At 40.0% G+C, this 13,303-nt stretch overlaps 1 protein-coding gene across 4 annotated transcripts in view; it reads left to right on the top strand.

The window, feature by feature from the left end:
* Window positions 1-3,171: 3,171 nt before the first annotated feature.
* Window positions 3,172-13,303, top strand: part of NFKB1 (nuclear factor kappa B subunit 1) — a 147,209-nt gene continuing 137,077 nt past the window's right edge. For 3 of the 4 annotated variants that reach the window (XM_084971097.1, XM_084971095.1, XM_084971096.1), the window contains exon 1: window positions 3,172-3,454. In XM_084971097.1, the coding sequence (XP_084827223.1) occupies window positions 3,381-3,454 (74 nt within the window). In that variant the 5' untranslated portion in view covers window positions 3,172-3,380. The remainder of the gene's footprint in view (window positions 3,455-13,303) is intronic. The other variant, XM_084971103.1, reaches the window with a different exon arrangement.

Below are 13,303 nucleotides of genomic sequence, written 5' to 3'. Positions count from 1 at the left end.
TTAGTTTCAAATTTTCAATCAGATGGCCCTAGAAGGGAGTTTCCCTTATAGAAAGCCCCCTCCCCCCCACACACACCTGATTCATAGTTCAGGAGGAGGAATTCACAGTTTCAAAGCTTGAGCAACCCTTAGAAAGGAAAGAGGGAGGCGAAAAAGTGAAAGCTTATTTTGCATAGCCTCAATTAGAAAGCAGTGTGAAGTCTAGCCATAGAAGAGTTTTAATTAGGAAAACAAATCTATGGAGAAAATAGATTCCACGTGAAAATAATAATGGCAACAGGTGCTTTAAAGCAGTACTTGGCAGATGCTAATGTGCATCTGAACCACCTAGGAATCTTGTTGAACTGCAGATGCTGATTCCCTGGACCTGGGGTCGAGTCTGAGATGCAGCGTTTCTCCCCAGCTCCTTGGTGATGCCATCCCTGCTGGTCCCTGAAGCACACTTTGACCAGCAACGTGTAAAGAGTATGAAGCTGCTTATATAACGGTCACCTCCATGGTTAAGTTCAAACAGAATTCCCTATATTAATCAGAAGAGTTCATGCATTTTTACAAATAAAAAGGCTAGGAATTAATCATTCATTCCATCAGCATGATCGAGCTTGCTATGTGCTAGGCCTTAATGGCAAGTCCTAGGCATTCAACAAAAACTAAATCAAGAAGTGCCTTTGAGACGTTCCTGTTGTGACTCAGAACTTGACTAGTGTCTGTGAGGATTCGGGTTCAACCCCTGGCCTTGAGTGGTGCCGCAAGCTTCAGTGTAGGTTGCAGATGCGCCTGGGATCCGGCATTGCAGTGGTTGTGGCTTAGGCCTGCAGCTGTAGCTCTGATTCAACCCCTAGCCCAGGAACTTCCATAGGCCACATGTGCAGGCTTGAAAAGAAGAAAAGTGCCTTTGAAACAACATATTTCAGCAGTTTGAATGCAAAAACAGATCTAAGCATCCAGGCATCTTCATTAGGCCAGACATTAAAGAGATATCAAAAATGTAAAATAACGCTTTTCTCACTTAATGTTTTGGAAAAAAAATTTGTTTGGAAAATACAGTTATTTTACCTAAATATGCTATTTATGTTATCATGTAATGGGTTCTTTTTTTAAATAAATAAAGTTTAATATTTTATATTTTAAATGCCTTTGATAAATCTACTTTTGACTGTTTAAAAGAAAAAAAGGAACATGGATCTAAAGTGTTTTCATCATCGGAGTTCCCGTCGTGGCGCAGTGGTTAACGAATCCGACTAGGAACCATGAGGTTGAGGGTTCGGTCCCTGCCCTTGCTCAGTGGGTTAAGGATCTGGCGTTGCCGTGAGCTGTGGTGTAGGTTGCAGACGCGGCTCAGATCCCGCGTTGCTGTGGCTCTGGTGTAGGCCAGTGGCTACAGCTCCGATTCGACCCCTAGCCTGGGAACCTCCATATGCCGTGGAAGCAGCCCAAAGAAATAGCAAAAAGACAAAATAAATAAATATCCTATGAACAGTGGGGAGCAGAGAAAGCTGATCTGCCAAGAAACAAGGGGTTTTCCTGCAGAGAGAAGAGACTGCACTGTAGGAGGGAAAGACTGAAAAACAGACTGACTAAAGAGGACTTAAAAAGAGAAGTAGTCAGAGAAAGAGTTTGATAAGTAGAACGTGTAGAGCAAGACTGAGTTCTATTGAGAATGATGAAATAAAATTCCGATTTAAAAAATAAATAAATAAATAAATAAAATAAAGTGTTTTCATCAATCAATAAATGGCCAAATAAATGTTCATAAATCACAAATCAAAATGAAGTCATGGTTCTTGTGTTAACTTTTTCTTGACATATTTTTAGGAATCCTGCCAGTCAGTTTGTTTAGATGTCAAATGTTGAAAATAATTGACAATTTAATCCCATGAACTAACTTTTTTTTCCGCGTTTCTAAAGTTTATTTGTTTATTCACCAAGAATGAAACAAATACAAAATGTTTATAACAATTCTACTCATTTACTGTGAGTGAACCATAAATTTCTGTAAGCTTTTTAGCAGGCAGTCAGAAAAGGAAACTTACTTAATTACATCATTTAAGTGTTCATAAACCAAAAATGAAGCAACTACACAAGCAAAGCACTGTTATTCCTAATATTAAGACCAGAAAAAATTATTTCTTGAGAGGCTTCATAAAGAGGTCAGTGTATCATCTAATTACTCCGTGTTCTCAGTGGCAACCTAATGGGAGACACAAAGACGAAATTCACAGGGCTCTTCCATACAGGCAGATGGCATCACACCAACTTGAAAATCTTGAGTTTGGGGGTTGAGAGGGACACGTAATATGATACAAAGTCCTCAGCCCTCTCCTCTGCTCCACAAAACCAAAGATACATTTTAGAACAATCAGGTTGAATCCACTACCAGAAATAACTTCAGAGAAGTCAAGAAACCCCTATAATTGTATGTAGCATTTTCTGAATAGCTGTGTTTATAATTCTTAACAGAGAAAACATAGATTATCAGATACTCAACAGACCCAGGTGATAACCCAAAAGTTAGGGGCCATTTCTTTAGAAATCTAGAGAATTAAACAGACTACAAATCATTTATGCTACTCAGATTTTTTTTTTTTCCTCATCGCCTAACCTTCCCTCTGCAAAAAAGAACTTTTCTTGTTTCCATGTGGTGTCAGATTGAGAGAAGGTTTCAGGGTAGTTAAAAATATGCCTCCAGGAGTTCCCGGTGTGGCACAGTGGTTAAGGAATCCGACTAGGAACCATGAGGTTGAGGGTTCGATCCCTGGCCTTGCTCAGTGGGTTAAGGATCCGGCGTTGCCGTGAGCTGTGGTGTAGGTTGCAGACGCGGCTCGGATCCCGCGTTGCTATGGCTCTGGCGTAGGCCGGTGGCTACAGCTCCGATTCGACCCCTAGCCTGGGAACCTCCATATGCCGCGGGAGCAGCCCAAGAAATAGCAAAAAGACACAAACAAAAACAAAAAGGTGCCTCCTAGCTGGAGGATGAGGCTGGCTCGGGCAGAGATCTCCATGTGGAAAGGCAAGAGGGTCCCTCCGAAGCCTCAGGGCCCCGAGCCAGGCTTGCAAGAGAGCCTTTCCAGAGATGCTCGCGCAGCCCAGCCTAGAGCCCCGCGGGCCTGCGCAGGTTGGCCAGGTGGTCGCCCATCTTCTTGATAAGCTTCACCTCCTGCCCCCGGAAGCGGCTCTCCCAGAACTCACAGTGTGGCGTTCGCAGAACGCCCGGCAGGCACACCCACGAGGGCCGACCTCGGGCTCTTCTCCAGGGGCTCGGCCGCCTCCATGTCCTCCGCGCTGGTGCATCACTCGTCCGGAGACAGCTTCTGCCTGTCCTCGATCAGGGCGCGGCAGCCCCACGGCCTCCACATCTTCAAGAGAAGCTCGGCGCCCTCATGGGCTCCTCTGCCAAGCGGCCCACGGCTTCCAGAGCCACCTCATCGCCTTCGAAGCAGGAGCTCCGAGAGAGGTAGGTGGACGAGGCCCGCAGGTGCAGGTTGATCAGGCGGCTGACGGCAGCCTCCACCTCGGGATAAGATTTCTGCGGCATCTGGGTGCTCACGGTTAGTGGGCAGTGAGGAAGGAGGGCTTCTCCACAAAGTGTGCTGTGAGGCTGGTCCCGGAAGCAGGGGATCCCCCTCAACTAGTATGGCTCTATTTTGTATGAACTAGAAATAAAATGTCAAGGTTTTTGTATACACGACATGCTTTACGGGCAACTACATTATTCGAGTGTCGGCAAACCATTAAAATAAATATATAGCGCAATATGGCAGGAAGGTTTTCACCTAATTTTGGTGAATTTAACGTATTCCAAAGTATTGTACATTAAAGTCGTGGCGTCTGGAGCCTTCCAACCCCCTGTGGCGCAATGGGTTAAGAATCCGACAGCAGCAGCTCAGGTCACCCACAGAGGTGCGAGTTCCATCCCCGCCAGGTACAGTGGATTATAGGATCTGGAGGTTGCCCCACGTGCAGCACAGGGCACAGCTGTGGCTTGAATTCAAACCCTGGCTGGTGCCTCCAGGGCGGCCCTTTAAAAAAAAAAAGAAAAAAAGAAAAAAGTCCTGGCTTTGCCTCAACTTCCACGTGTAGTATAAACAGCAGGAAGGCTTGTAGGCATCAAAGATTTCACCTTTTTTCCTATGAGCATCAAGTACTGTCCCTGCTGCATATTAAATGGCAAAAGAGAATAACCAAGTCGGTTTTCAAATTCCATCAGGTTGGACGTTAGTAGGAGAACAGATGACCTACCCAAGTGCTTTCTGTTCTCTCACAGCAGCCAAAGCTAAACGACTTCAAGCAAGAGATGGAATGTGTGAGGGGCCAGTGTCTTGAGTGTAGGGGCAGATAGCCTGAGAACCAAGGGCAAGTCTTTTCTTAGCAGGTGTCGCCACTTCAAAAGCTGCCAGGAGGTGGCAGCATTTGTCACAGCTGGTGTGATTACCAATTAAAGCATAGGTTCTCTAAGGGAAGGGTCTCTTGCAATAGATTTGAAGGGGGTAGAAGAGGATGAAGGGTGAAGAGGATTAGGCAGCAGTCTGTTTAGATTGAAAAGGCATTGGGACAATATGATAATGTGATTTTTGTACTTGAAAGTGAAACAAGCCTGGTGTCATGGAGTGTTCTTTTTTGAAAAAAATTAGAGTACAGTTGATTTACAAAGTTGTGTTTGTTTCAGGTATCAGTTATACACTTTTCAGGTTCTTTTCCAGTATAGGTTATTATACAGGATTGAGTAGCTTTCCCTGTGCTACACTGTAGGTCCTTGTTACCTATATTTTTATACATAGCAGTGTGTGTATATGTCAGTCCCAACCTGCCCCCCAACCAACATTTCCTCTTTGGTAACCATAAGTTTGGTTTCTGTTTTATAAGTTATTTGTATGACTTTTATTAGGTTGCACATAGTAGTGACCTCATGTGATATTTGTCTTTCTCTGACTTCACTTAGTATCATTTCTAGTAATGCAAATGGCCTTATTTCATTCTTTTTATGGCTGCATCTTCTTTATCTGGTCCTCTGTTGATGGGCATTTAGGTTGCTTCCATGTGTTGGCTGTTGTAAATAGTGCTTCAATGAACTCTGAGGTGCATGTATCTTTCTAAGTTACAGTTTTCTCTGGATATATGCCCAGGAGTGGGATTGCTGGATCATATGGTATTTCTGTATTTAGTTTTTAAAGGAACCTACATACTGTTCTCCATAGTGGTTGCATCAGCTTAGATTCCCACCAACAGTGTAGGTGGGTTCCCTTTACTCTCCACCCTCTCTATTGTTTGTAGACTTTTTGGTGATGGCCATTCTGATTGGTATGAGGTGATACTCATTTGTAGTTCTGATTTGCATTTCTTTAGTGATACTGAGCATCATTTCATGTGCTTTTTGGCCATCTGTCTGTCTGCTTTGAAATGTCTGCTTAAATCTTCTGACCATTTTTAATTGGGTTATTTTTTATATAAAGCTGTATGAGATGTTTATATATTTTGGAGATTAATTTCTTGTTGGTTGCTTCGTTTGCAAAGATTTTCCTCCATTTGTTGGGTTGTCCTTTCACGTTGTTGATGGTTTCCTTTGCTGTGAAAAGCTTTTAAGTTTAATTACATCCCATTTGTTTATTTTTGTTTTTGTTTTCAGTACTCTAGGAGGGGGATCCATAAAGATATTGCTGCAGTTTATGTCCAAGTGTGTTCTGCCTACGTTTTCCTCCAAGGGTTTTATAGTATCCGATCTTATGTTTAGGTCTTCAATCCATTTGAGTTTATTTTTGTGTATGGTATAGAGAGTGTTCTTTTTTTCTTTCTCTCTTTTCATGGCTGCACCTGCAACATATGGAAGTTTCCAGGCTAGAGTCAAAAGGAGCTGCAGCTGCCAGCCTAAGCCACAGCAACATGGAATCCAAGCCACATCTGTGACCTACACCACAGCTTGTGGCAATGCTGGATCCTTAACCCACTGAGAAAGGCCAGGGATAGAAGCTGCATCTGCATGGACACTATATTGGGTTCTTAACCCACTGAGCCACAATGGGAATTCCAGAGAGTGTTCCAATTTCATTCTTTTGCATGTAGCTGTCCAGTTTTCCCAGCACCACTTATTGAAGAGACTGTCTTTTCTCCATCGTGTAGTCTTGCCTCCTTCATCATAAATTAATTGACCATATGTATGTGGATTTATCTCTGGGCTTTCTATATTATTCCATTGATCTGTATTTCTAGGGTTTTTTTTCCCCCAGTACCATACTGTTTTGATGACTGTAGCTTTGTAATGTAATCTGAAGTCAGGGAGCCTGATTCCTCCAGCTCCATTTTTCTTTCTCAGAATTGCTTTGGCTATTCAGGGTCTTTTGTGCTTCCAAACAAACTTTAAAATATTTTGTTCGAGTTCTATGAAAAATGTCATTGGTAATTTAATAGGCATTGCTCTGAAGCTGTAGATTGCCTTGGGTAGTATGATGATGTTGATTCTTCCAATCCAAGAACATGGTATAGCTTTCCATTTGCTTTTATCATCTTCAATTTCCTTCATCAGTGTCTTACAGTTTTCAGAGTACAGGTCTTTTGCCTCTTTAGGTTTATTCCTAGGTATTTTATTCTCTTTGATGTGATGGTAAATGGGATTGTTTATTTAACTCTTTCTGATCTTTTGTTGTTAGTGTATAGGAATGCAATGGATTTCTATACATTAATTTTGTATCCTGCAACTTTACCCAATTCATTGATGAGCTCTAGTAATTTTCTGGTAGCATCTTTAGTGTTTTCTATTATAGAATCATCTCATCTGCAAAACTGTGTTGGATAAAAGTGTTGGGGGGTGTTCTTTTTTTTAACTGAAGTATAGTTGATTTACAGTGTTTCAGGTGTACAGCAAGTGATTCAGTTATACATATGTACACACACACACACATATATATGTACTTTTTCATATTCTTTCCCATTATAAGTTATTACAAGATATTGAATATAGTTTCCTGTGCTGTACAGCCCTTGTTGTCTATCTGTTTTATATATAGCAGTGTATATCTGTTAATATCAAACTAATTTATCCCTCCCTCCCCCTTTTCCCTTTGGTAACCATAAGTTAGTTTTCTATGTCTATGAGTCTATTTCTGTTTTGTAAATAAGCTCATTTGTATTATCTTTTTAGATTCCACATATAAGTGATAGCCTATGATGTTTGTCTTTCATGAGTATTCTTTTGGCAAAAATCTTGGCTGGTAGGAATAAACAGAAGTTATTGCAATTTTCAGAGGACAGGAAGAGAGACCCCAAGGAGAGTATACATTTTAATTGAAAGCCATATGACTAAAGTGTAGTTCTGAAACTGTCTCCATGCACAAGTTGCTTCATACATTATATTTGTGGAGGATTTGGCAGGGTGCCAAATACACAGCAAAAAACTCAGTAAATACTATTTTCCTCTCTTTAATCCATTGTTAATGACTGCTGGAGACTTGCCCCAGGCCTATTGTTCCTTCACCAACCCATAGGGGTTCTATTTTTGATTCTCATACTTTTCCCATAGGAAAATCAATACAAGCGTAATAGCCACAAATGTCTGAGAAATAGTAGCAGACAAACCTGGCAGAAATGAGCTGTTTATTCTGAGCAAAAATTTAGGCCAACAATAAATCTATAGAATAATCACATTTGTCATAATCATAAATGTGATTAGAATAATCATTTATCATAATCATAAATGTGATTATTCTAGTTGCCACAGCTTCAGATCAACACTCAGTTTTAAAGGCTTCCCTTGCTATTAATTGGCCTCTTAATCTATGCTTCTATACAGAAAGGTATTCACCATATATGTCACTGCTTCAATTTAGTTTATGAATAGAGTAACCTAGAAAAAAGAAATTCTTTCTTAACTTAAAAAGTAACCTGGGAGTTCCTGTAGTGGCTCAGCGGAAATGAATCTGACTAGCATCCATGAGGACGCGGGTTCAATCCCTGTCCTCACTCAGTGGGTTAAGGATCCGGTGTTACTGTGAGCTGTGGTGTAGGTCACAGACACAGCTCAGATCCTGCGTTGCTGTGACTGTGGTGTAGGCTGGCAGCTACAGCTCCAGTTCAACCTTTAGCCTAGGAACCTCCATATGCCTCAGGTGCTGCCCTAAAAAGACAAAAAAGTGACCTGTTTTTATCCTCTTGAGATACACTTTTAAGACTTGAGAATATGTGGATTAAGGACATTACTGTTTCTTTTCCAAAAAAATTTTATCATCAATGTGTAATATTCTTATTATTAGAAACAGACATCAGAACTTAAAAGACTAGGAGTTCCTGCTGTGGTGCAGAAGGTTAAGGATCTGGCGTTGCCACAGCTGTGGTGTAGGTGGCTAAGATTTGATCCCTGGCCCAGGGAACCTCCATATGCTGCAGGTGTGGGGGGAAAAAAAAACAAACAAAAAACACCAACCACTTTAAAGACTAAAATTTATCCTTAGATAAGTTCTCCCATTTTTTTCTTTTTCTTTTGCAACTTGTGAATTCTTCATCTAGAATGAACTAATAAATAACAAACAAGTGAATCATGCATGGTTTGGAATGACTCAAAATTCTAGAGAATAGATGGGGTTAATTCTTACACGTTATTTCCAAGAAAAAAAAATGTGCAAGTTTGTGACCCAAACTGCATTTTAAAAATCCACCAAATTCAACTTACACTAAGGTTCAAAAGGGAACACTTTAAAGCTAGAGGGGTTACATAGAGATAATGTAATGCAACGTTTTTACATGACAGATGAGACATTTTTAAAAATTTGATCAAGAATATTTATAGTTTTTAATTTTAATAATGTTATTTTGAAATAACTATATATATATGAAATTTAAAGTATTTGTTTTGAAGCCTTCCATCTTTTGGAAAAAAAGGGTTTTATTGCTGATCATTAAACTGAATTACATGCAGGCATGTTTCATTACTTGAAATGGCTGTTTCATCACATTGTATATGTCCCAGTCTGGCATCACTTAAAAATAGCAAGCCTGAAAAGAGATAATATCAACATCTATGTACCTGTGTGATTTGAAAACAGGCTAAAATGCTCAGAGTGGCACAAGTATTTGGAAAAGCAAGTTGAAAATAAAGGAATACATTTTTGTGGCAACATGCAGTACAAGCAGAAGTCTCCTATGTCACTTATTAGAAATTAGAATACCAGGAGTTCCTGTTGTGGCTCAGTGGTGACAAACCCAACAAATATCCATGGGGATGCAGATTAGTTCCCTGACCTTGCTCACTGGGTTGGGAATCCGGCATTGCTGCGAGCTGTGGTGTAGGTTGCAGATATGGCTTGAATCTTGTGTTGCTATGGCTGTGGCATAGTCCGGAAGCTGCAGCTCTGATTCAACCCCTAGCCTGGGAAATTGCATGTGCCGCAAGTGAGACCCTAAAAAGGGGGGGGGGTTTAGAAGATCAATTCTAGATATTAGAATATTCAATATTAGAAATACCAATGGCATTTTCTTCATAGAACTAGAACAAATCTAAAAATTTGTATGGAAACCAAAAGACCCCCAAAAGCCAAGACAATCTAAAAAAAGAAGAACAGAGCTGAAGGCATCATGCTCCTTCCTTCAGCCTATACTACAAAGCTACAGTCATCAAAACTGTATCATACTGGTACAAACCCAGACATGTAGATCAATGGAACAGAATAGAGAGCCCAGAAATGAACCCATACTTACATATGGACAATTAATCTGTAACAAATGAGCTAAGAATATACAGTGGGGGAAAGACAGCCTCTCAATAAATTGTATTAGGAAAACTGGACAGCTACACACAAGATAATTAAACTGGACGTCTTCTTACACCATGTACAAAAATGAACTAAAATGGATTGAAGACTTAAATATAAGACTTGAAACCATAACATTCCTAAAAGAAAGCATAAGCACTATGCTCTTTGACATCAGTTTTAGCAGTATTTTGGGGTATATGTATCCTCAGGCAATAGAAACAAAAACAAAAATAAACAAATGAGACTACATCTATCAACAAAATGTAAAGGCAGCCTGCTGAATGGGAGAAGATGCTTGTAAACAATATATCTGATAAGGAGTTAATATCCAAAATATACAAAGAATTCACATAGCTCAACATCAAAAAAACCCAGTCTGATTAAAAAAAAATGGGCAGAGGACGTAAACAGATTTTTCCAAAGAAGATGGCCAACAGACACATGAAAAGGTGCTCAAAATCACTAGTCAGAGAAATGAAAATCAAAACTACAATGATAAATCACCTCACACCTGTTAGGATGGTTAATATCAAACGACAAGAAACAGCAAATGTTGGCAAGGATGAGGGAAAAAAGGAGCCCTTTTGCAGTGTTGATGGGAATGTGCAGCCACTAGAGAGGACAGTATGGAGGTTCCTCAAAAAAATTAAAAAAAGAACTACCATATGATCCAGCAATTACACTCCAAAGAAAACAAAAACCTTAATCAGAAAAAAATATACACACCCTTATGTTCAGTGCAGCGTTATTTACAATAGTATGCACCCAAGGTTATCATGTAGAGTGAAATAAGTCAGACTGAAAAAAAAATACTATATTATTTCAATTACATGTGGAATCTAAGAATCAAAACAAATGAATAAACACAAAAAACCCCCAATCATGTGGTTGCTAGAGGGGAGGAACGTAGGGGGATGAGTGATATAAGTGAGGGAGATGAAGAGGTACAAACTTCCAGTTACAAAATAAATGAACCACGGGTATAAAATGTACAATGCGGAGAATGTGGTCCGTAATATTGTAATGTCTTTGTATGGTTCCAGATGATAACTAGATCATTTTATGATGTTCGAAATAGCAAATCGCTCCGTTGTGTACCTGGAACATAGTGCAGTAGGTCAATTATACATCAAAAAACAAACCAACAAACAAACTCATAGAAAAAGAGATCAGATGTATGGTTAGTAGAAAGGGAGTCGGGGGAGGGAGAACGGGATGAAGTCAGGCAAAAGTTATAAGATAAATAGTTGACATCCGGCACTGTGTAAGGTGTATGTAGCATGATGATTTGACTTACATACATCATGAAATGATGTCCACAGTAGGTTTAGGGAACATCCATCCTTTCATTTAGATATCAAATTAAAGTTCTTTTTCCTCCCGATGAGAACTCAGGATTCACTCTCTTTTAACAGCTTTCACATATAGCATACAGCAGTGTTAATTATATTTGTCATGTTGTACATTACTTACTAACGCCATTATTCAAATTCTCTGAAGCCTTATGATTCTTTTCCTGCTTAAATTGCTGTTATTAGGAATCTTTTCATTGCAAATAACAGAAACCCAATTCAAACTAGCATTATTCACTTAAAGAACTAGTAAGTTAATATAACAGTGATTTCTAAAACATAAACTTCTTCAGCTGGCTGGCTCTAGGGGTTACAGTGATGGAATTGGTACTGTGTTTCTTCATCCCTTAGCTTTGCTTGCCTGTTTTCAGTTTTCAAGCAGCCTCTACCTATGTGGCAACAAAATAGCCTGGGGAAAAAAAATAATGGTAGAAGTTCCCATGGTGGTGCAGTGGTAACTAACCTGACTGGTACCCATGAGGGTGTAAGTTCAATCCCTGGCCTTGCTCAGTGGGTTAAGGATCCGGCATTGTGGTGAGCCATGGTATAGGTCACAGACATGGCTCAGATCCCACGTTGCTGTGGCTGTGGGTAGGCTGCTGGCTACAGCTCTGATTGTACCAACCCCTAGACTGGGAACTTCCATATGCCGCAGATGCAGCCCTAAAAAAAGACAAAAGAAAAAAGAAAAACCTGGGAACCAGGCTTACTGCTCCTTGCACATTGTAATCACAAGAATGGATTCTCTTTCTTCCCACACCATATCAAGACAAGATAAAGGGCTCTGATCCAGTTTAGGTAACTTGCCTGCCCAGGCCCAAGCCTTGGGTCACACAGATGAGCCCCTGATAGGTCAGTATGGGTCACATGCCCTCTCAGGTGGAATCTCACAAAGGCAGATCTGAATCAAGAATTGGTTTGAAAGTGATTTATTAAGGACAAAATTTCAGGAAAAAAAAAAAAAAAAAAAACAGTAAGAGGGTGGGGAAAGGCATATGGGAAGGGGAAGAAGCCTACAATTCCCAAAGCCTAATAAGGGAGCTCTGGAGATGAGTTACACCTCCAAGTTTGTCCTCCTCCAGTAAAGGAGTCAGGCTGTGGAGAGACGGGAGGCTATAAACTGTCTCTGTATGGACAAGGCAGACCCAGGGCCCACAGGCCTTTCTTTGAAAGGCAGAGTGCAAAGCCTTGGTGACTAAGCACGCAAAAGCTGGGGAAGGGCTCACAGAACTGCTACAGAAGGATCCAAAGGAATCTGAGTGAGGCAACAAACATCCGCTCCCTGTGCCCAGGCTTGTGTTAGTCAACATGCGGCCTCTTGACCCACACCCCCAAACTGTCTGACCAGTGTCAGGGAGGGGGGTTCCCAAAGGAAATGACATGGGACCGACAAAATAAGTGACCCCTCTATCTTACAAAGCCTGAGATAATGTTGTCTCCCTACAACTATAGTATTTCCACATGTTTCTTTTCTCCTAATGACTTTTGACTATATATGTTGATGCTCTTTTAGTCAGTGCATACATGGTTTTGATTGCTGTAACTTGGTTGTGCCGTGTAGTGTGCATGATGAAACTGATCTTTTAATCTTAATATTTTGACCCTTGATAGCTACATTGTCTGAAATTATTAAATCCATCCCTTTTTTAAACTAGCTTTATAAATCTTTGTCCATCTTCTTATTGCAGTTTTTGTTTTTGTTTTAGAAATACCTTTTGAGCGGCATAGAGATAGTGTTTTTAACCTCCTTATTTGGTAAAAATTTATTTTAATTGGGAGCATAACTCATGTAAGTTTATTATCAGAACTGATGCATTTCATATATCATTTCATGCCATCTTGAGTTGTGCTTTTTTTTTTTTTTTAAGCCTTTTATGCCACTTCCTCTGTTTTCTGTCATTTGCTGCTTAGGTTGATTTTATCATCTACAGATTTGGAAGAATTCAATCCTGTTTAAGTTCTGTTGATACCCATTCTCTCAAAGCCCTTCTTTTCCATTCTTTACTCAATTTCACAAAAGATTTTTAAAATTTAGCTATTCTTTTTACTTCCTCTGAGTTCATATTCTCCAATTGACTCATAGTTTTTATTCATATTATCTGGACATTTAGACTCACGTTATTGTGATTTATTTTTAGATATAATTTTTACAACATTCTAAGAACAGTTTCTGACATTTGCATTCGTTTATTTAATGATCAAGCATACAATAAT

This window comes from Sus scrofa, chromosome 8, assembly GCF_054392235.1.
Source record: "Sus scrofa isolate SSC_HxYL_T2T_F1_AM1 chromosome 8, Sscrofa_HxYL_maternal_Yorkshire_Landrace_v2.0, whole genome shotgun sequence".
NCBI lineage: Eukaryota > Metazoa > Chordata > Mammalia > Artiodactyla > Suidae > Sus > Sus scrofa.
This window is presented reverse-complemented; position numbering and strand designations above follow the sequence as displayed.